This window comes from Zalophus californianus, chromosome 11 (assembly GCF_009762305.2).
Source record: "Zalophus californianus isolate mZalCal1 chromosome 11, mZalCal1.pri.v2, whole genome shotgun sequence".
Taxonomy (NCBI): Eukaryota; Metazoa; Chordata; class Mammalia; order Carnivora; family Otariidae; genus Zalophus; species Zalophus californianus.
In genome coordinates this window covers 112,069,773-112,092,254 of record NC_045605.1, presented here as the reverse complement: position 1 = coordinate 112,092,254, position 22,482 = coordinate 112,069,773, and the positions used below count along the sequence as shown (strand labels likewise).

At 65.3% G+C, this 22,482-nt stretch overlaps 2 protein-coding genes across 2 annotated transcripts; both read left to right on the top strand.

Moving 5' to 3' along the window:
* The first annotated feature begins 13,661 nt into the window (after positions 1-13,661).
* SYT8 (synaptotagmin 8) lies at positions 13,662-16,777 on the top strand. The gene is given in 11 exon segments (XM_035723151.1): positions 13,662-13,804; positions 14,596-14,705; positions 14,792-14,841; positions 14,843-14,983; positions 15,387-15,423; positions 15,426-15,484; positions 15,617-15,799; positions 15,856-16,023; positions 16,108-16,213; positions 16,305-16,438; positions 16,538-16,777. Coding segments are annotated over 11 exon segments (1,371 nt in total).
* A 2,742-nt stretch (positions 16,778-19,519) lies between these two features.
* TNNI2 (troponin I2, fast skeletal type) lies at positions 19,520-20,646 on the top strand. Its single transcript, XM_027580372.1, has 5 exons — positions 19,520-19,617; positions 19,719-19,847; positions 19,964-20,053; positions 20,164-20,340; positions 20,457-20,646. The coding sequence occupies exons 1-5, from the start codon at positions 19,540-19,542 to the stop codon at positions 20,550-20,552; spliced, it is 570 nt and encodes a 189-aa protein (XP_027436173.1). The 5' UTR covers positions 19,520-19,539; the 3' UTR covers positions 20,553-20,646.
* Positions 20,647-22,482: the final 1,836 nt, after the last annotated feature.

Genomic DNA, 22,482 nt, shown 5'->3' with positions numbered 1-22,482 from the left:
AGCAGCCGCTGCACACTGCAGGATCCTGCCAGAGACAAGCACCCGCTTGAGCTCAATGGATGGGTTCTGCTGTACCCGTCAGTCATGGGCCCCACAGCGACTTGGAAATGGTCTTGCACGATCAAGCCCAAGGAGAACCAGCACGCACGTGTAAGCTACATGACCCACTAGTCTAGACCACCTGTCACCCAGCACAGTGCCCTCCCCCAGCTCATGCTTATGGCCGTAGGGCAGTCCCCTATGACCAGGGGGAAGAGAAGGAGGAAGCCTGAGCTTGCCTTCTGGAAGGGTTGGCTCACATGTAGGGGCAAGGCAAAAGGAATGGCAGTTACCCACTGTCCACTGTCACAAGTGGCCTTCAGAGGTATTGGAGGAGGAACGCCCATGCATATGGCGACACTCTCTGTTAAATTGCAAAATTGGAAGTGACCCACATGGCCCTATGTGAGGCCTGGTTGGATAAACCACAGGGCACCCACTCACCGAGTCCTATGTGGCGGGGGAAGGAGGGAGACGTCCACACCATGTGGACAGCTGGCCTCCCGGCCTGGGGTGGGAGAGCAGCAGGGGCAGGCCGGGGTGGGCACCAGCAGTCGTCGCTTTAACAAAGGGTCTGCGGTGTGAATAAATAACATTTAAAACAGGTGGCAGCTATGAGTACCTACAGGCAAGAGAAGAAACAGCCCCAAGGAGCCAGGGACGGGGGGTGGCCTTGCCCTGTTCCATTGTGACCTCAAATCACAGAAATGTCTGATGTGGTATAAAACACAGTGATGTCGGAATGGCAAAAGCAAGCCCTGGCTGAGAGAAAGTGGGAAAGAGTGAACTGGGCTGTCCATCCAGTCGGTGACTTAACCACCCAGAAAGTTTATTTCAGGCCACTTTAAAACATAGTCATTTGAGGACATCTGTCGCATGTGGGTTGTGTGTGTGTGTGTAATTGTGTTAAGTGCCCTTAGAAAACAAGACTTCCAATGTTTAAGACAGACTGAAATATACAGTCTATGGAACCAAGAAAAATCTTGAAATCTTGCATCCAAATTGGACATACAGTGTGATTCCAGGATAGATTTTATTTTTAAAAATATGTTTTTCCTAAGCCAGTCACAAAACACACTGCAGGATTCCACTCACATTAGGTCCCTGGAGTCTCCAGATTCACAGGGAACAGAGAGTGGACAGTGGGCGCTGGGACCAGGGGAGGTATGGGGGTCGGTGACTTGGGACAGAGAGTGAACGATGCGTGCCGGGGGAGGGATGGGGTTGGTATCAGGGGGACAGTTTCCCTTTGGGATGGTGGAAAGTTCTGGAGACGGATGGTGGGGATGGCTGCACAACAGTGTGAATGTGCTTAGTGCCCCTGAGCTGTGGCTTAGAGGCGGTGAAGACGGTACATTTTATGTTCTGTGCTATTTTATCACAATAAAAAAAATTGGAAAAAACACAAATTTCCTGTTTCTATTCACAAAAAGACCTAGAAACAGTGGCCGAACCAGCAGCAGTGAGCACCGTGTTGCCCCAAGTGGGGCCTCCGAGTACTCACCAGCATCCCTGTGAAAGGGACCCAGGATCCTTAGAGAAATGGCTGGTTCCAGAACTGGACACAACTTTCACAAGACTCACAAATCCATCCAGACCACTGTGTCATGTCAAGACGGCACACTCGTCAACGGGGAAGGGTTCCCTTTGGTCAAAGACAGGCAGTCTGGGCACAAGTCAAGAGAACAGGGACAGCAAGTTGGGACATACCATGTGGTGTGAAACATACCATGAGTCAAACAGGCATGCACCACACCTTCCCCTGGGTGCACGCCAGGCTGGTGACTTGCTTCCCACCGGTGGACTAGGGCAAAGGCAAAAGGATTCTGCAGAGGTAGGCAAGGCCTCTAACCAGCTGCCTTTGAGTTGATCAGGGGAGGTGTTCCTGCTGGACTTGAGCCGGTCGGATGAGCCCTTTAGAAGAGGGTGCAGGCCTTCTCGGAAGTCAGAGGCTAGGAGCCTCTCTGGGAGAGCAGGATTTGCTTTGCTGACTCCGGGTCCCAAAAGTGTTGCCAGGAGCTGCTAAAACCATGAGAAACCATGATGGGGACCCTGATGGCAGATGGCTCTAGCTGGCCACACCCCGCCCACCGACAGTGGAGGGGATGCACCTGCCTGGTGTCACAGGAAGGGACACACCAACCCTCAAGGGCCTTCCCCTTCTGAAGCAGTCTTGCCAAACAACTTGACCTCAAACCAATCAGGTCTAACGAGAAATACAAAGTGTGGAAAATCATCCATAAAGTCTGGGATGTTGGAAACTCCGTAAGACCCGTGAGTTTGTTCCTTCCACAAATTAATGGCAAGAATTATAGGGGAAGCTTATTGATCAAAAAGGGGGCCTCTGAGACAGGGCAGCAGTGCCCATGTGAGTTCTGTGGGGGTCTAGACATGAAGAAGCCGCCCCAACCCATTCGGGGGGCATGCGGGAAAATGTGCTGACGTGGAAGGGTTATTGAAGGGTTACTGGTGCGTTCTCCAGACGCGATGAGTGAGGGCGGAGGGTCTGTGAGCAGAACGGTGTGTGTCTGGGGTGTGCCTGAAAGTCGTCTGGACAGTGGGCGTAGCTGGGACCAGACTGGCCACTGCGTGACAGTGGCCGAATCTGGGTGAGGATCCTTGTCTCCAAATGAGAGATTCTCCAGCTGCAATGCATGGTCCCGACGGGCAGGCCGGGGAGGGGGAGCAGCTGGGGGTTTTGGGAGAGTGGGGCCCATCCCATTAGAGGACCTCAGGGGAACAAGGATCTGCGTGGGGGCTGGGCCCGGGCAGGGGGGCCAGGAGCTCCCCTGGACCGCCAAGCGTTTGTGAGCAGGGCTGGCGTGTGTCTCAGGGATCCCTTCCCTCCATATGGCCCCGAGGGGCCCTGTTCCCGTTCCCAGGGATGCCCACGGGGTCCCGAAGCTTGCCGCAGACACCCCAGGACCTGGGGGCCTCAGAGCAAGGAGTGAAAGTGGGCCCCACAACTCAGCAGCAGACCTGCCAAGTGAGGGAGAGTCAGTGACCATCACTGGGGCCGGTGCGGTTGGCCTACCTCCCTCACTGGCTGCGGGCCCCTGTGGCCGGCCCTGCTCCACCTGGCGCTAGGGTCAGAGGCAGACTCAGCCCCCCGTGCTCTGGCCTCTGGCATCCCCTGCTCTTCCTGGGACTCGCCTGGACACCTGTGGGACCTTAGCACAGCCCACCTGGGTCCCCTCAGGCACGAGTCCCTGGCCCAGCTCAGGTTAGAGCCCGACTGGCCCGTGGGCGCCAGCCTCCATGTCCCCCATCCCATGGTGTTCCCTGCAAGAATGGGCGCGTCGTACTTCCCCAGCCTTCTCTCTTGCTGAGCAGGCCAGGGTCTCAGGCTGGTCAGTGGTGCTCCCAAATCCTCTGCCTGGCCCTCAGGCCCACACCCCATTCTGCCAGGGTAGAGAGACGTCCCAGGGGCCTCAGAGCTCTCCAGGTTCGTGGTGAGTCCTGCAGCTGGGCTGGCCACAGTGCGCTCCCGGTGTCCGGTCCCTCCGGCAGATGAGACGCTGCATCTTCACCAAGCAAAGTCATGGGGGAATGGCTTCAGGGGCCCCCATTCCACATGGCTGAAGGCTCCTGGGAGAACTGCATGGCAGCGGCCCCTTTCCTTGGGACCCCTAGACCAGCAGAGCCCTTGGGCACAAACTCCCACACTCCACCGCCGAGCTGGCCTCAGGCACGTCCACCCTGGCTCATCCTCCGGGCCTCAGGTCTCCAAAACTTCTCTGGTCTCAGGAGTTGGGCCCTCAGGAGCCTGGGCCAGGGCTGCAGGGGGTCAGACATGGGGGGATGGACAGGGGGAAGCGAGGAGAGGGTGGTACAGTTGATGGGGTCTGAGGTCAGCCCCTCCAGGCTGGGACCCAGCCCTCCTGGGTCCCTGTCCTAGGACACACGGCTTCCCGAACCTGTAGCCTCAGCAGGAACCAGCCCTTTGCTTGCTTGGGTTAAGGACATTCTGGGCCATCTCTGTGCAAAGCTAAACCTAGGGACGAGCAGTGGGGTAAACAGGGAGGTTGCCGGGCACCTGTCTGGGGCTCCTGGCAAGGAAGGGGCCGTGCTGGTGGAACCCTGGGGCTCCCACGGCCAGGTGTAGCCCTGTGGGTTTGCTGCCTCCGTGCTGAGCACCAGCTGCTCCTTCAGCCTGTGGCCCCCAGCCTCTCCCTCCCTGGCTCCTTTCCCACCAGTCCCTTGCCCCCCCCCGCCCCCCCAGGGCAGGCCAGGCTTCTCCTGAGAGCAGGGTCCCCTTGCCCACGGGCAGTCTGTGCCCCTGATCTGAGGCAGCGTGGGCCTGAGCCCCGTGTTGATGGGCTGCACTGTGGGCTGGGCCTGCTTGGACCTGGGGAGTTCTTTCCCCAAGGTCAGGGTCAGCGTAGCAGTCTCTTGCCCCTGGCTGGGGCCAGTTCAGAGGAGGGAGAGGCCCAAGGGGCGGCTAGAGGCTGGAGGCTGGGCTGGGAGGCTGGCATCTGAGCGAGAAGCCCAGCCCAGGGCCAGGGTGGGCTCTCGGCTGGTAGATGTGGCTGGAGCAGCAGGGGCCTGGGCAGAGGGGGCCTCTCCCCCATCCCCTGGGACGAGGCTGGTTCTGGGCTGGGTGCTGGCCACGTGAGGCCCCACCTGCGCTGCTTGGGGCCCAGGGTTGTGGTCCAGTGGCTTGCAGGAGGGGTGGAGGCAGCCGGAGAAAACCGGTAGCCCGGCCGGTGCCCGATCACGCCCTGGCCAGAGAGCCACCTGCTCGCGGCCAGAGCAGCGCCCACAGGTGTCTGTGTGTGGCTTGCAGCCGGGCAGAGCAGTGGGCCGGAGCCGGTGGCCTTTGTGGGACCAGGACTCCTACCGCCCAGAGCAGGTCCGTGTGTCCGCAGCGGTGGGAGGGCAGAGGACGAGCCGTCCACGGGGCGGCCTCCCGAGCATCAGCTCCCCTTGAGGGGGCACGTGCACGTGTGCGCCAGGACCCCTGTGCACGGGCGAGGGGGTCACCTGGGCTTCCTGGAGCCGCCTGCAGGCTCCACGGCCCCTGGCTGGCCGCACGGTGTCCCCTTGTAGCCGAGGGAGGGGAGGCCCCTCTGCGCTGTCTGCTGGGCCGGACCGTCTTCCCCTCGTCCTCACGGCCTCCCCAACACCTGCTGCCCCAGGCGGCCCACCACCATCCTCACGGCTCCTCTGCCCCAGGCCACTGTCCACCTTGTGACCCCACCTGTGCCCCCAGGAGCTGTTCCTCCATCTGTGAGCTGATGGGAACCCCGTCCCGGCCCGGCCCAGGGTCTGGGAGCTGGGTAGCACCCTGTGCCTCCCTGGCTCCTTTCTCCATCCCTCCCAGTTGCACAAAGTGACTCCATCCCTGGTCCTGGATGCCTCCCCGTCTAGGACGTCAGGTGGCCCTCTGGCTGGGGGGAAGGCCCGCGATCAGGAAATTACACCTCTTTCCACGATGACCTGGCTCTCCCGGGGTCCCAGCCAGGCAGGCCCTGAGCTCGTCGGGGGGCAGGAGGGGTCCCAGGATGAAGGGCTGCTTGGGCAGGCTTCCAGTCAGAGGCTTCTGCTCAGACCAGGCCCCCCGGGGGGGGGGCGTGATCCAGAAAGAGGGTCCCGAAATGGCGCCTCTGTGGGTAGGGGCCCCAGGACGGAGACTTTTGGAGGCTCGGGGTCCCAGGACGGGCCTCTGGGAAGAGGGTCAGGCCGTGGCCTGTGCTGAAGGGGCCCGGCGAGAGGCCTGTGTACGGAAGGGGGCGCCCACACGCCTGCCAGGGCGGCCAGGCCAGGGCTGGGCAGCAGGCGGAGCCAGGCTGGGCGGGCAGGGAGGGAGCACAGGGTCGGGCGGGAGCGGGAGGTCAGGCCGCCTCCAGGAGCGGCCAGCGGACAGCAGGGGGAGCTTGGAACCTGACTGATCCGGCCCTGCCCGGGCCACCCCGCCACCTAGGCCCTGGCCCGACCTCCCGGGCCAGGGCGCACCTAGGGGCCTGCATTCTGCAGGGGACTCTGGCCACCCCGGGGGTGGCAGCTGTGGGCCAGGAGAGGCCCAGGAGGGGGACCTGTGGGGAGGGTCCCGGGCCAACCAGCACCCTCACAATCACCTGCAGGAAACCAGCTGCGTGCTGGGATGCAGGCCAGGGAGCCCCGACTCGCCTCATGGACACCCCAAACCTGAGCGAGGGCCGGGGTGGGGGAAGCAGACGCTCCAGGCCTGGAACGTGGCTGTGTAGGGACTGGGGTGGGAGTGGGGGTCTGGGGGCGCCCCGGCTCGCTCCCTGAGTCTCCGTTATGGGGCATCACAACCCTTGCCCATAGTCCACACCTGGACTGCGGAGTTTCTGCGAGTGCTGAGATGTGTAAGTCACTGCAGGCTCGGTGTCCCCCGCTCGCTGTCCCCACCCGACAGGGGTGTCCCTGCAGCCCACGAACCCGGGAGGTGGCCCAGAAGAGGGTACACCTGCTGTAGACATGTCCAGAAGTCCTCCCAGGGCCCATGGCCTGCAGTGCCCACCAGGCTTGGGTCCCCATGGCCCGAGCTCCCCCCACCACCTCCCCAAATATGTTTGAGAGTGGGGTCCTGTGCATCTGGCCAGAAACCTGGGTGGGCCTGCCACACCCCTGGGGAGGACTGGGGGGCGACAGAGGTGGGGGGAACAGAGCCAGTGGCCAGGCTTTGCGCTGCAAGGGAGCGGGAAGGGGCAGGCCGGGGCCCACAGAGAGTGAGGGAGGTAGGGAAGGACAGCAGGGCATGGAAGAGCCAGGGTGCTCCAACCTGGACCTGTGGGGTCCTGAGAGCGGGGTCCACCCAGGGATGCCCCAGAGAATACAAACCAGCCTGCCCCCACCCCGGGAACCTGAACCAGAAAGCCTGGACAGACCCGGCTCACACTCAGAGAACACAGGCCTGTGTGTCCTCCCCTCGCTGACCCCCAGGGAGCCTGCACGTCCTGGCCTGACCAGGCCTCTCGCACACAGGGGCCCTGGGGGGTGCGTCTGGGCCCTGGCTCACACGAGGACCCGGGGGAAGCGGGGAACCCCCTGGGCAAGAAGAGGTCACATGCACACTCCCTTCCTACCCCTGACACGGGCAGGGAGACAATGGAGGCAGAGCGAGGCCAGATCCAAAGAGAGCTGGATGGGGGGGGGTGCCGGAGCGAGGGGCCCATTGTCCCGTGGGCCCCACAGCCCCCAGGTGGGGAGGCGGCCGGCTGGGCGGCCAGGGGTCTGCCGCCTGCCGAGATGGTACCCCCCAAGCAGCCTCCACCCCCAGCTCTGGCCTGGGGCCCTGGGACCCTGCCCTGAGCTGAGGGGGACAAGCCTTCCAGCCAGGTTGCCCCACCCTTCCCGGCAGGAAATGGCGGGCTCGGTGGAGGGGTCTGGAACGTGCACACAGCCACTCCTGTTGGCAGCCTGTCCGGGACATGCCCCGTGTACGGAAGGCTTTGATCGCGTGCTCCCGAGCTGAGGGTCCCCACTCTCCCCTCCCCACGGCCATCCCCCGCCCCTGCCCCGCTGGCCAGTGCCAGCAACACCAGGGTTTGCATTGGCCTTCGGCCAAACCCCGGAATGTGCCTGCTGGCTGCTCGGCAGCTGTTCCTGGAACAGGCGCGACAAAGCACAGACTGTCTTTGAGACGTGGGCGGACGGGGTGCAGCCTGCCCAGAGCCACGCATGAATAGGGCACAGAGGCGCTGGGGCAAGATGAATGAGCTCACACAGGCCGGACACCCATGAATGGGCCGCGGGCGTCCAAAGACGCGGTAGAACTTGGAACGGGCCGGTGGGGCCCGAGAGCCGGGGACACGAGCCTACGTGAGGGGTGCAGTGTAGGCCGCTAAGGGTACACACCTCTAAAATCCCCAGTGAAAGGGGGAACAGTGCACCCCAAGACCCAGTGTCACGAGTGCACGGGATTCAGGCACTCAGGAGCGGGGTGCAAGCTACAGAGCCCAGACATCCCCGTGAGCATCTAGAGATCCACAAAGGGCCAGTTTCCAGTTCCTGGATCCATGGGGCACTGGGCATTGGCTATGCATGGTCACGGGGGGCCAGGACCCAGACCCTTGCACAGTGGGGGATGGCACCCCTCAGATGTTCCAGGAAGTGTGGAGGCTTCAGACCCCCAAGGGAGGGAAACGGAACCCCCAGACAGAGTTTAGACAGCAAGGAGCAGCCTGCCTAGAGCCATGCAGGAGCTCAGCACAGAGAGGCCAGGATGGGCCTGAATGGGCTTCCGCAGGCCAGACGCCCGCGAACGGGACCAGACGTCGAAAGATGGGGCCTGAGCCCCAGGATGTGGGCCTATGTGAGAGGCAGATGGTGAGGGGCTAGGCCGCCTGAGACCCTGATGACTTTGGGGTTCAGGCAGCCGGAGAAGAGAACATGGTAGCCAGCATTCCAACTCAGCAACTAGGGGTGGACGGCCCCAAGGCCAAGGAAACAGGGGGCAGAGCACTGTCAGGTTGATGGTCGAAGTCGGAGGAGTGGGGTATGGGTTGCCCGGAGCGGTGCGTGTCTGGGGTTCGAGTCTTCAGGTGAACGATGCAGCCAGATTGGGAGGCTTGGGGAACGGAGGGCCAGACCCACATTCAGAGTTGGGTGGTGGAATCTAGAAATTCAGGGTGGCAGGCACCCGGCCCCCATCTGTGTGAGCGAACAGGCTGCAAATACGGGCAGTAACCCAGAGCCACACAGAACTGGGGTGGGGCGGGGGGGTTGCCGGCTGCACCGTGCTAAGGTGGCCTGGACTGGGCAGCCAGAACCTCGGCTGGAGGAGCAGGAGAGGGGCACCCCCTATAAGCCAGGTGTGACGTGCCTGGGGCCCAAGGCACCCAGATGAAGGACTAGTGGGGTTCCAGGTCTATAGTCTCCCAGCTGGACCGGGTGCACACCATCCAGCTCAGAAAAGCTGAGGGGGCTGAATGGCAGAGAAGTCACCCCATGGTCCAGGGAACGGGGTATAGGGCCCCGAGCCTCAAGAACAGAATCCACAAGGACGGATGACAGGCCACCAGGCTGTAGATGCTAAGGCATGGGGGGGGGGGGGTGGGCAGTTCAGCTTTTCAGCAGGGGGGCCTGGGGGTACAGGAACCCAGATGCTCCAACTGAGGGGGTTCAGGACCCACTCAGGCTAACAGGGTACAGGACCCACATACATCAATGAGTGGGGTATGGGACCCAGGCTCTCAGACTAATGGGCTCCAGAACCCAGACACTCAGTGTAATGGGCTTCAGGGCCCCAGGCCCGTCTGGGTGGGGGCCCCGCTTGTGGGAGGCCTAGCGCAGGCGTCCCAGACACCTGGGCGGGAGGGCAAGCAAAAGGCCCAGCACGCAGATGAATAGCACACATAGCCAGAGACAAGGGTGACACGCACAGACAGGGGTGGATAGAGCACAGGGCGTCCAAACCACAGGAACGAGGCCACTGGGCCTGGCCTGGTGCTCCGGCCTACGGGAGACGTGTCGGGGGGGGATCCAGGCACCCAAGGGGCCAACGAGTGGGTACGGGTTGTCCGGGCACCTGGTGACCACAGCCCGGAGAGTCCCGGTGTCCAGACCTCAGGTGTGAGGGGAGAAGGTCGTCAGATGCTCAGGGATTCAGGCGTGTCCCCAGGTATTTGCCCCGACGCCAAGGGTACCCCCCGATGAACAGAGACCCTGAGAGCTGGTGAAGGGGGCCCTCCCAGAGCTATGGAGGAACGGGCCACATGGTCCCAGAAGCCCCCGGGAGGGGCCGTCTGTGGGGAGGGGTGCCGGCGGTCCCAGGAGGGCCCTGATGCCTGGGTCACAGAGAATCCCAGTTTTCTGACACGGGGGCCTTGGTCAATGGATTCCACACGCGGTCACGTGATGAGGAAGACATCCACCAGCTTCCAGGTGAATGGGGCCTAAATCACCCAGACATTCCACAGGGAGGGGTCCACGTCCCCCAGAAATACAGGCTCACAGGCAGCACAGAGACTCCGGGAGAAGGGAACAAAGCTCTGCGAACAGCACCTCAGCGTCAGTGTTCAGAGGCATGGGGCAGAGTGGGGTGCAGGCTCCCGGAGGCTCAGACAATGGGGTATGGGCACCCCAGACGAAGAGGGTGCGGAGACCCGGAATCTCGGCACTGGGGCACATGCAGGCTGAGAGCCAGCAAACGGGCACAGGGTCCCCCCTCCACCCCGCCGCCCGGGGCCGCGGCCAGGCGAGCACCCTGGGGCCCGGAGGAGTAGGGGGTGGCCGCCGGGGCCCGCGCGGGGCAGGGTGCACACGTGCTGTCCTGGCACGTCTCGCGGTTCCGTGCCGGCAGCTCCTGGCTACCCCGAGCCAGCGTTTGCCATGAGTTCCAACCTCAAACATTCCCCAGGCAACCTCAAAGGAAGCACCCCCGTCCAGGAGCCCCGCCAGGGCCTCCGTGTGGCTGCTGGCTGCCAAGCCGCCGTCTCGGGGGCCGTGGGGCTAGCCGGGGGCTGCCAGTTCTGTTTGGTTTTCCCCATCCCGCCCTGGAGCCTCAGACGCCCGTCTCGCCATGGAGGCGCCCGTATCCTGGGAAAGGCACAAAGACCCTACAGTGGGGCTGGGGAGAGCCGCACGCGGGGGCATGTGCTCACCGCATGCCAGGACCCCCCAGCACATGCGGCCAGTGCTGCGTCTTGCCCCCAAAGCAGGGGCGCCGGCCTGCCCCCGGAGCACGGCCGGGGCTGCCCTGGTCCCCGAGGTGTTCACTGCTTCTTCCAGATTCCCCTCACTGGGTAGGACTCAGAGAAAGAGCCGAGCCCCATACAGGGGGACACGTCCTCAGAGCCGCGCGTGACCGGCACGCCCGCCTCCCACCAGCCGCGTCCCTGCAGCAGCCTCCCGGAAGTCCTGCCCGACCAGCCGGGCTGGCCACCCCCGTGTCACCAGCTCTCCTGTTAAGCATTAACCAGCTCCATGTCCGGTCGCAGCAGGAATGGGTTTAGAGAGACACCCTGGCCTGGGAGGGCCATTTAGGGCCCGGCCCAGGGAGGGACCTGAGCCGGAGTGACCAGACCAGATGAGCTGGCCAGGGTTGCATGGGGGCTGAGCTCATAGGCCTGCTGGGTCTGTCGGAGCCAGGGCGGGGGAGGGAGGTGGGCCAGGACTTCCGGCCTGCTGGCCCGAAGGGAACCGAGACCTCTGGGGACAGGCCCGGCCCAGCCAGAAGCAGAGGCATGGATGGAGTGACCTCCAGAAGGTTCTCTGGGCTCCAGAAGCCCAGGCGTCAGCAGGACCAGGCAGGCTCAGATAGTCACCTGGGGACAGCGCCACCCGGCCAGGGGCCCTGCCCTGCACACACGGCGTGGTCCTGGTTCTAGTGGTGCCCAAAGGCTATGCTCCTCCAAACCCAGATGTCCTTGTGACTCAGGGCACCACCCTTGGGGTGTAGAACCTTCCCAAACCAAGTCCAGCCTGACCTCCCTCCTGCTGCCCCTCCCGATGTCCAGCCCAAATAGGCCGTCACCCCCCTCTCGCAAGGCCTCTGGGAGGATGAAGAGACCCCAGCGTCCCTGGAGGGACCCCTGCCTGGACACCTGGCGCCTGGGTCTCGGGAGGGACCCTCCTCCCAAAGGAGTTCCCTGGTTGCGGAGGGCCAGCAGTTCCGACCCTGAGGTGGGGCTCCCCGAAGCCCTGCCTCTCACATCCCCTCCCCCACCAAGACTATGGTCTCATTCCCTGGAGGCCACGGCTCCCAGCGCGGCCCTCGTGTGCCGGGGTAGAATGGCCTGGAGGCTAGCCACAGAAGTGCAGCAGGTGAGACCATGCTACACCTGGGGGGCGGCCACCCCGACGTTTGGGGAGCCTTGCTCTTCCCCAGGAGGAGGGCCCGCGGAAACTTGCTCCCATGGTAACAACAGTCAGACTGAAGAAGGAGGGGGTGGTTGGCTTGGCTTTCAGGGGTGCTGGGCCCCAGGCTGACGTGGAGCCCCCTCTGCCTGGGAGAGCCAGGGCTCCTGAGGGGATGAGGCAGGCTGGCCCCAGCACAAGCCACAGGGCTGCGTCTGCACGGTGGAGGGAGGGGCGCCCCACGACAGGTGTCTGGGACCGGGACCCCACCTAGGAAGGACGCCCCGCGGCTCCTTTCCCGGGAAACAGCCTTAGTGCTAGAGAGGGATTTCCCCCTGCGCCACGGAAGCCGGAGCAGAGGGGGATCCAGGAGGTGGTGGCCGGGAAGGCAGCCCCGGAGGCAGCCCCAGGCGCTGCTGCAGGAGCGCTGGCGGCCGCACAGGCCCGGAGAGTCGCCTGGGGCTACCTGGCTGCCCCCGGTCGCCCTCACCCCGTGCTTCCCTGGAGTGGGACGTGGCTGGGTCCACTGGAGCCCACGGCGCCACCTGGTGGCTGCGTGCCTGCCTGAACCTTCACCACCATGGGGACCCGGGGGTCCTGAGGGACCCTGTGCCTCCCCCCAGGCCTGGGGGCCCCGCAGCGCTGTGGCCCGCATCCCCAGCGTCCTGGGACCCTCCGGGGCCAGCCTCCAGACATGTCCTGTGGTCCCAGGGTCCACCTTCCCTGGGATGGCCCGGGAATCCTGCCAGGCCTGCAGTCCCCAACCCCCGAGAGTCCGTGCCCGCCCGCCCCCGCCCAGGGACCCGGGGAGAGGCACACGCATGCCAGTCCACACGCGCGCACACAGATGCGGTGCTGACCTCGCACCTGGAACTCTCAACCATAAGTCTCCAGTGAAGCAACTTTAATTCCAGAAGACAAATGGGCTCTGGCATTCCGGAAAGTCAAGCTTCACTCTCAGTTCCATGTGGGGGCTGGGGGCTCCGGATCTGGCCTCCGGCGTCCCCCTCCAGGGACCCTGCAGGACCCCCAGGAGCCCTCAGGCCATCCGCCGCCCCTCCCCAGGGCCCTCCACCAGCCACGTGGGGTGCAGAGCAGACCCAGAGTGTCCTGAGGACAGAGGGCGTGGAGGCCTGTGGGCTTCCCTGAGCACCCGCACCCCATGGCAGGGGCTCACCCAAAGGGAACCCAAAGAGAATCGACCCCGTCATTTGCAGGGCCCATGCAGAAAACGTGCAGCCTTTGGTGCCAAATGGTTAGAATTTCAAGACGGCAATGGGGGGCGTTAAACCAGGCCCGGGCCCTTCTCTCCGAGCGCTGTTTCTCCTGCGTGCGGGGCCGGGCACCTCGTCCCTTCCCGGTGCTGCAGCTCCCTGGCTGTCTGCTCCTCCCCCAGCTGTCCCCTTCCTATTTGTACAAGACCCCACAGGGACAGCGCACACACAGCCCCCTAGGGGTGGCACAGCCGGGCCTGGGAGGCGGGACACCCGGGGCCTGGGCACTCTGAGCGGAAGCTCCCTCCACCGAACGAGGAAGGGTCAGGGGCTCTGGGAGCGGGGCGGCCTGCATCCAGCCCGCGGGGGAGGGGGCATCAGTGCCATGTGCATGGTTGTCGTCTCTGGGGAATCGCGGTGGGGCTCCTTTCTGCCTCTCCCCATGCGGGGTGCAGAAGGGAGGGGATCCAGCCCTGCTGCCCGCTTACTCCTGGAGGGAGTGTGGCCCGGGCCCCTGGGTCGAGGGGTGGCAGGCTCTTGTGGATGAAGAGGCAGAGCCCCTAGTTGGAGGAACTGTGACCTTGGCTGCCAGTGCCCCCCAGAGGAGGGGAGGCCAGGAGGAGCTGAGCCGGGGGAGTTCCCATGGGTCTGGGGTCCCAGTGTGCCCCAGCGTGGCATCCACCGCCCCCCCCGCCACCGCCCACTCCGAATCCCCAGTCCCTGATGTGGGTGGGAGCAGCCCGCCCGGGCGGGCCAGGTGTGCTCCCGCCCCGGGCCCCAGGCAGGTAGGCTGCGCCAGGCCCACCCTCCCTCCCACCAGCAAGAAGGGTGGCAGGTCGGCAGGTGGGCAGGTCTGGGCAGTGGCTGCTGAGTCAGTTTGCGAGGAATGTTCTGGCCGCTGTCAGCTTCACCCTGTCCCTGCCTGCCCCCACCTCACCCTGCTCCCCGGGCGCTCCTGGCACGGCGCCCGTGCCGGGAACGCATCTTCAGCCCAGGCTTGCTTGGACAGGCTCCCCCCAGCAGCCGACCCCCACTCCTCTCCCTACGTGCCCCCACGACCCCAGCAGAGCCCTGGCCCCTCAGAGCCCCCGTCTCCATGTTCCCCGGTTACTCCCGGCTCGCAGCGGCCCCCACGTGTGAACAGGGCTTCACCTGTGTGACTGACAAACCAGGGCGGGCCTGAGGTCAGGGCCAGGGACGAGTCAGGACCCGACAACAGCCCCCAGGCGGGGCCCAGGGCCCCGGGGAGAGAGGCCGGGAAGGAGGGGGCTTCCTGGAGGAGGAGGCTCTGTAATGAGGAGGCCTGGCCTGCTTGGCTGGGGGCTGGGGGCTGGGGGCTGGGGGCTGGGGAGGTGGCCAGGAGGCTGGGCCTATGGCAGCCAAGCCGGCACCTTGGCCAGAGCCCAGCGCCTCCCTCCCCTTGGCTCCATTCAGAGCCCTTGCCCCTGGCCACCCTGGGCTGCCTCCTTGCCCAGGCAGACCCTGGGCCCGCTGCTGCTGGGCAGATGGGGCACTGGGCTGGGGGCTGGGGGGCCAGCCCCAGAGGTGAGTCGGCCACCCGGCTGTCTGCTCCTAGCCAGCAGGGACGGGAGATGGGGCACCCCCCGGGCCCCCACAGCACCCCGGCCCCGGAGGGCACCATGGCTATACCCGGGTTCATTCCGGACCTCATCGTCAGGCTCCCCTGTGAGTTGTGGGACCCCTGGGGCGGGGGAGGGGGGAAGATGCTGTCCACAGAGGCATCTCAGCTGCATTTCTGCGTCCACCCCCAGGGCCCCGCTGGGTGCTCATTGCCATCGCCGTGGCAGCTGGTGTCCTCACGGGTCTCCTGCATCCTCTGTGCCGCCTGCTGCCACCACGGCCACAGGAAGAAGCCCGGGGACAGGGAGGCTGTGGGCCTGGGCAGTCCTCAAGGGACCACCACCAGCACCCACCTGGGGAGGAGCAGGCACCAGCGCTCCCCGGTGCCCAGCTCCGGGCTGGGCCGCCCCCGAGGGCAGCTCAAGGCCCAGGGGCAGGGGCAAGCTCAGCGCCCAATGCTGGTCTGGTCGCCCAGGAGCAGAGGCAGGGAGGGCCCTCCCGGCAGGGGAAGTGAGGAGCGAAGGTGAGAGGGAGGCAGGAGAAAAGGGGGGCAGGTGGGACTAAGGCCTGCAGGCCCAGAGGCTGGTCCACGGGCCACGGGGAGCCACAGGAGGTTCTTGAGGAAGGCAGTGGTGCTCGAGATGGATTTGGGGGGGATCCGTAAGCTAAGCCCCGTCTCACAGAGCTGAGCTGAGGATGTGAGCCCTTGTGTGGCCTGGCCCAGGACGTGGTGCTGCCTCCCCAGGCGTCCCAGCACCACCTGTCACCTACCCCTACCTACCTCAGGTGCAACCTGACATGGATAACTCGGAGACTGCCCCGGGGGCCCCCAGCACTGGGGACGCCTGCAGTTCTCCCTGGAGTATGACTTTGGAAGGCAGGAAGTGCAGACCCCCCCCCCCCCTTTGCAGGCGCAGAGGGTCTGCAGGTTCAGGGAGGGTTTGTGTGCTGGGCAGGTGCTGGGTTCGGGGCTGACCAGGGAGGGCCCAGGGGGCTGAGCCACCCCTGACTCCCAGATCAAAGTGGGCCTCAAGCAGGCTGCAGACCTGAGGACCTGTGGTCCGGGCGGCATGGCGGACCCCTACGCCTGAGTCAGCCTGTCTAGCCAGGCAGAGCACGGGCACGAGACAAAGGTGCACCACGGCATGCTCTGCCCCACGTTCCAGGAGACCTGCTGCTTCCACATGCGTCTGGGCTGGGTGAGCCGGGGGCCCTGGGCCGCATGGGGTTGCCCAGCTCGCACCCTTGCCCGCAGGTACTGCAGGAAGAGCTGTCTCGGACCACCCTGCACGTGCGGGTGCTGAGCTTCAGGCGCTTCTCTGCCCACGAGCCGCTGGGCGAGCTCAGCCTGACGCTGGGTGCCGTCGACCTGCAGCACATCCTAGAGCAGTGGTACCAGCTGGGCCCGCCGGGCGCCACGGACGTGAGGCCACGGACTGCCGGGCTCCAGCCTGGCCCTGCCCTGGGTGCCACACAGGAAACTGAGGTCCCCTCTCGCTGCCCGCAGCCTGAGCAGTCCGGAGAGCTGTGTTTCTGGCTCCGGTATGTGCCCAGCTCAGGCAGGCTGACTGTGGTCGTGCTGGGGGCGCGAGGCCTGAGCCCGGGCCTGGCAGGTGAGAACCGTACCTGCCCCTCTGCGTGGAGGGGGTACCCTATGCTCAGCGCTCAGACCTGGGACACTTCTGATCCCTTTCACCTGCCCAGACCCCTACGTGAAGGTCCAGCTCATGCTGAACCAGAGGAAGTGGAGGAAGAGAAAGACTTCGGCTCGCAAAGGCACAACCGCCCCCTACTTCAACAAGGTCTTTACCTTCCTTGTGCCCTTCAGTCAGATCCAGGTGGGCTGCCTGGAGGAAGGGGTCGGGGGGAGCACCCTTGGCGCCAAACTGACCGCTGTCTTTCTCTTTCCCCATGCGCTTCGGCCTGCCTCTACCCAGAGTGTGGATCTGGTGCTGGCTGTCTGGGCCCGGGGCCCACGGGTTCAGGCTGAGCCCGTGGGCAAGGTGCTGCTCGGCACCCGGGCCTCTGGTCAGCCTCTGCAGCACTGGGCGGACATGCTGGCCCACGCCCGGCGGCCTGTTGCCCAGTGGTACCACTTGCAGCCGGCCAGGGAGGCGGACTGGGCTCTGGCCCTGAAGCCCCACCTGCACCTGCCCTTGCCTGGCTCCCGGGAGTGAGGTATGGGTGCTGTCCCAGTGCTGCTGGGACAGGGGGCTGCTGTAATAAATCCCTCCTCTTGCTGGGGCCGTGTGTCTTTCCTGAGCCCGTGGGGACACTGTGGGGTCAGGGACTCCTCCATCACTGCTGTGGGGAGAGGACTCTCTCCAGGCTCAGCCAGGCCCTGAGGCCTCTGACCAGTGTCTGAGCCCTCAGGGGGATGAAGGGGTCCCCTCCAAGCCCGCTGGGGATCGTAGGAAGAGGTAGGAAGACCTCTCTGTCAGTGGGGCTGCGGGGTCTGGGAGGGAGACTGCAGCCGGCCCCAGGGGGACACAGGGGGTAATCGGGAGGCGTTTGGGGGGTGGTGACAGTGGAGGGAAAGGACCCCAACCAAGGGGCGCCCTAGCCCCCTGCAGGGTCCCACACTTTCCAAGGGCTGTTGCTGCGGGGCTTCCTCTTCGGGACAGCAGGGGGCAGTAGATGTCTTAGGAAGCCTCCTCGGGCCTCCTGGGGCTCAGCCCTGGCCAGGAATGCAGCTCTAATCCCCACACATCTGGACGGCTTCAGCTCCCCTGACCCTCCCCACGGCCCTGAGGCCGGCAGGGCTGGGGCCACGCACCCCCAGCTCAGAGGATGCCAAGTCATGGTCCTCCGGATGTGTCTGCTGGGTGGGGGCCCGGGCGGGGGGCGCAGGCCCGGGCCAGGGTGAGAAGGGCAGCAGTGCTGGGCCTGCCCAGGCGGGCCCCAGGCCCCTCGGGTCAGGGAGAGGTTCCCAGGCGGGTGGTGCCGCCATCCCTGGGTTGAAGGACGTGTTCCGAGTGAGCCAGGAACCACCCCAGGGCAGGGCGTTCTGGCCTGCTGCACGTCCAGGCCCCCTCCCTCCTGCTCCCGGGAGGGCAGGATCCCAGCCGGGGGAGGGCAGCCCCCACCCAGAGGGCCCCTGCCACTGCCGTGGGCCACATTTGGGGGGCCAGGCCTTGCCCCCGAGCTGGGGCCAGCTCATGCCCAGGAACACCTGGCCCAGCTCAAAGGCAGCACTGAGCTGCAGGGGAGCTGCTCCACCCCAGGAAGCCGGCCCCCTGGGGAAGCAGAGGGCAAACTGAGGTGTGGACCCTGCTCAGGACCAGAGTGATCCCTCAGCTGACCCTGAGCCTGTGCCCTGCAGTGGCCCAGCAAGGCCACCTATCGCTGACCAGAGGCTCCTTGCAAGAACAAGGGAGGCTTCTCGAACTTGTCACTGAGCTCTAAATAGAGCAACCCAACCTCGGCACCCCCCCGACCAAGACTTCTTGGACTGGACGACAGCACGCGGCTGGGCCGGGCCAGGCGGCCTGGGCAGGTGGGGAGGCCCCTGTGCCCCCATTGGTCTGAGGAGGGCTCCATGCCCTTTCTGAGCGGGGGCCCAGCCTGGGGGAGGCCATTTATACCCCTCCCCCTGGGCCCACCAGCCCAGCTTGCCGCCGCCGGCCTGACCTCGCTCCCGGCACTGCTGTCCAGACGCTAGGTGAGGCCAGCCGGGCCAGCTTAGGCCGAGGACAGGCACTTCTTGAGCTAGCTTGCAGGACGACGTCCCAGGGTGGGGGTCCCGGAGGTTGGGGGCCGCCTCCAGCAGCCTCTCTGGGGGGGCTTCCATGGAGCTGGGAGCCAGACGGAGATGCACTGGGAGGTGGCTGTGGGGGGCAGGGGTCGTGGACAGCCCCTTGATCACCGGGCCTCACTTCTGGGTGGGAGACAAGGAGGAGATGCGACAGGTCGAGGGACCCCAGGCCAAAGTGGGGAGCAGTTTCTTGCATGCACTTGGGCCCAAAGCCGAAGGAACAGAACTAAAAATAGCTGGACGGCTCTGATGGCCACCTGCCCCCCACCCCCCCGCCAGGGACAGCTGCAGCAACCCAGGCCCCGCCTGGGACATTTCGGGAACACTTTCTCCTCTTCTCACCCTGGGAATCCCAAGACAGCGCCTCCAAGGAGGTCGGAGCTGGGGGCAGCGTGACAGGCAGCAGGGTTGGTCTGAGGGCTGCCCCCACCTGGGGAGACAGGGACCATGGCGCTCATGCCCAGGCCTTTTCTCTTCCACAGGCTCTAAGCCCAGGACTTCAGGATGGGGGAGTAAGTGCAGCTCCAAGCCCAGGGCCCCTGACGCCCCCACCCTCCCCCCACCGGGGGGGAGGTCTCTGCAGCTCCCCAGCCCGCTCTGGCCACCTCCCCCCCGCACCCCATCACACTGCCCCATCCATGTCCCTAACCATGTCCCTAACCTCTCTCTTCTCTCCCCCCTACCCCACCTGCCCCCTCCCTGGGACAGTGAGGAGGTGAGTACCTGCTTGGGGCTGGGGGGAGCATGAAACACAGAGGGGATGGGACCCCTTACTTGGAATAGGTCAGAGGTCAGAGCTCGAGGGAAGCTGACCAGCCCACCCCTGTGAAAGTGCCCCACCCCACCACCCAGACACTGACGAAGCAGAGGATGCAGCCTCCGTGCCTCACAGGGCAGGGGAAGTGGGGCTGTGGCCAGGTCACCAGAATCGCTTCTTCTTTCTGTCCGCTCCCCCCACCTACGGCGCCCTGCCGGGACCCCCCCGCCCCTCCCACTGCCCCTAGGCACGGCCCCTTCTCCACCCTTCCCCCAGCCTTCGGACCTCACCTGCCACCTGGGCCCAGGTGTCCTGGGCCCAGGCCCTCCAGCAGGGCCTCAGGAGCCCCCAGGTCCAGCTGTCCCCCAGGCAGGGCCCACCGGCGCGGTGGGCGAGCGTGGAGGGATGTGGGGGTGCTGGGGACCCGGATGGGCCCTGACTCTTCCTCCCCCCGTACCCCGCAGAAGCGCAACAGGGCCATCACGGCCCGGAGACAGCACCTGAAGGTAGGTGCTGCCCCCCGAGAGGGCCACCCTGGGGTGTGTGCAGGCTGGGCCCCCACGGCCCCTCACTGGCCTGCCCCCCCCCCGCTCCCTGTCCCCCGCAGAGCGTCATGCTCCAGATCGCGGCCACGGAGCTGGAGAAGGAAGAGAGTCGCCGTGAGTCGGAGAAGCAGAACTACCTGTCTGAGCACTGCCCCCCACTGCACCTCCCCGGCTCCATGTCTGAAGTGCAGGTACCCTCCCCGAGCAGCGCTCCAGCCTGCTGCCTCAGTTTCCCCATTGGTCAAGAAGGTGGTTAGGGCAGGTGGACCGCCGCCCAATCCCCCCCCACCTGCTGCCCCACCCCCAGGAGCTCTGCAAACAACTGCATGCCAAGATCGACGCAGCCGAGGAGGAGAAGTATGATATGGAAGTGAGGGTCCAGAAGAGCACCAAGGAGGTGAGCGGGCAAGGGGCGGGGCCGGGCACGCGGGGAGGGGCGCTCCGAGCCGGTGGGGGGGGGGCTGGCCACCGCTGGCTCCCACCAGCCCTCGCTCCTGCCTCACACAGCTGGAGGACATGAACCAGAAGCTGTTCGACCTGAGAGGCAAGTTCAAGAGGCCCCCGCTGAGGAGGGTGCGCATGTCGGCCGACGCCATGCTCAAGGCGCTGCTGGGCTCCAAGCACAAGGTGTGCATGGACCTCCGGGCCAACCTGAAGCAGGTCAAGAAGGAGGACACCGAGAAGGTAGGTCACGGTCCCCTCCACCCCACAGCGTGGCCTAGCACCACCACCCAGCGCCCGCCTGGGGTGTACAGGGGGTCTGCAGCCTCTTCCTAAGCCCCATACCAACCCCTCCCCAGGAGCGGGACCTGCGCGACGTGGGCGACTGGCGGAAGAACATCGAGGAGAAGTCTGGCATGGAGGGCAGGAAGAAGATGTTCGAGACCGAGTCCTAGGCCGCCCGCCACCCCCACGCCCGGCCTGGCACCCCCCCCAGAGTGAGGGAGGACACGGCTCGTCTCAGTGGTCAATAAAGGATTCCAATCCCCATGACTGGTCTGGTCTGGTCCTGCCCAGCCTCACTGCCCACAGACTGCCCCTGGGCGCCCAGCAAACTGCTGCGTGCTGGGGGAAACCCGGGCCGAGGGGCCGCGGGCAGCCGGGCACAGGCTTCTGGGACTTCAGGCGCTGCTGGGGGCGGGGCGCCTGCACCCTGGGGCTGGGCGGTGTGGTCAGCCCCCGGCCAACCCCCAAGGCTTGCCCTGGACATGCCCGACACGGCAGGACCGCGGGTTGATGGCCCGAGTCCTGTCTGAGCCAGGGTTCTGGACCACGGCATGGTCATCCTAAGGGGACCAGCCAGGCCCAGAGACCCTGTCCATATGGCATGGTTCCAGGCCGGGGGTCATGCAGGCATGCCCTCCCCCATGCAATGTGGGCAGCCCCCATTCCTCCTGCAGGGGGCACACGGGCACAGTCCAGGATCAGACAGCTCCCAGGGTGGCTTGTGCCCACGGAGCAGGGACACACGGAGCTGGGGTCCACGCTCCCGCCTGCCCCACAGCAGGCCCAGGGGGAGGGCTTGCTTTGCCTTTGCTCTTCCCAAGACCGTGGCCCTCCTCACACATCAAGGGACGATGTCCCAGACAGGCCCTGATGAGGACCGTCACAGCAAGGCCACGGCTGTCCCACCTCCTCTGTGGGGAATGACACGGTGACCCACCAAGCTCCCTCCGCTCAGATCTTTGGAGGGGTGCCCAGGGAGGCCAGGCCGCCCGCCGTGCCCTTGCCCTCTGGACATGCCAGCAGCCGGACACGGGAAGGGTATGCCCTCAGCCGTGGGTCACCTCGAGGGACCACGTCAGCCTCCCCTGCGGCCTTGCCTGAGTTCTGCTCCCGGGCCCTGCTGCCGCCCAGGGATCTGGGTTCATCCTTCCAGGCGCTCCCTGAAGGCCCTCCTTGGAGAGCCTGCAGCTTGGGGCCCAGCCTAGTCAACCCCTGGACCCAACAGAGTGGGGACCCGGGCAGCCGTCCAGGGCCCATGCCCACCAGGAGAGGCGGCAGGGACACTGGCGGCCCGGCTCGCACGGCTCAGCTCACTGGGTTTGGGAAGACTCACTGTGTGGCAAAATGAGGTTTTTTTTTCCTTAAAGTCAAGGAAATGTCAAACAGAAAATTCTGGGTAGCGATCCCCCAGGGCGGTGGTCCGAGCAGGGACAGATGGAGCGGAAGCACCGTGATCCATGTAGGTTTGGGGGATGTTGTTAAGTCTTGGACGGGCAAGCGGATCTGATGGTGTTTGTTGCTCTCTAATGACCACGTGAGTGAGCGAATGAGGGAGCAGAGGATGTGGCAAACCAGACCAGACCGACGAGCAGACATGGAGACCAGCTCCGCGCTGGCCTCCGCGCCTCTCTTCCGCCCGCCCGGCCGTCCGAGTATCCCAGGCAGAAGGGCCTGCAGACACACAGCCTCAGCAGGATTTCTGCCCAGCGTGTGGTCCAGCACCTAGCACGTGGGTGGGGACGGCTCTGCATTCTAGAAAGATCTCTGCAGGGTGGAGAACAGGGGCTGGAGTGTGGGACAGGGCGTAGGAACCACGGCCACCTCCTGGGAGGGGCAGCAGTGGCAGATGAGGAGCTATATAAGGGGCGGAGTCCCCTCGATTTGTTGCACAAGGCGGGACGCCCAGGCCCATGTTGAGGGGACCAGGCTGGGGGCTGCTCTCTAGGGAGGGGGCTCAGAGCAGGTGAGGGGCTGGCTCTCAGCTGTGGGTTTGCTGGATGCAGGGGTCTGGGCTGGAGATGGGGGTCTGGGTGTCCTCAGAAGTGAGTGCTGGGTGATGCCCCAGTGACGGGCAGGCAGGGGAGGCGGGGAGGAGAATGC

What these genes read in the sequence shown, in the direction of transcription:
- TNNI2 (XM_027580372.1), top strand. Translation starts at nt 19,540, where the DNA reads ATGGGCCCTGACTCTTCCTCCCCCCGTACCCCGCAGAAGCGCAACAGG. An exon ending in GCTCCATGTCTGAAGTGCAG is followed by an intron (nt 19,848 to 19,963) that starts GTACCCTCCCCG and finishes CCCCACCCCCAG; the next exon opens with GAGCTCTGCAAACAACTGCA. An exon ending in TCCAGAAGAGCACCAAGGAG is followed by an intron (nt 20,054 to 20,163) that starts GTGAGCGGGCAA and finishes TGCCTCACACAG; the next exon opens with CTGGAGGACATGAACCAGAA.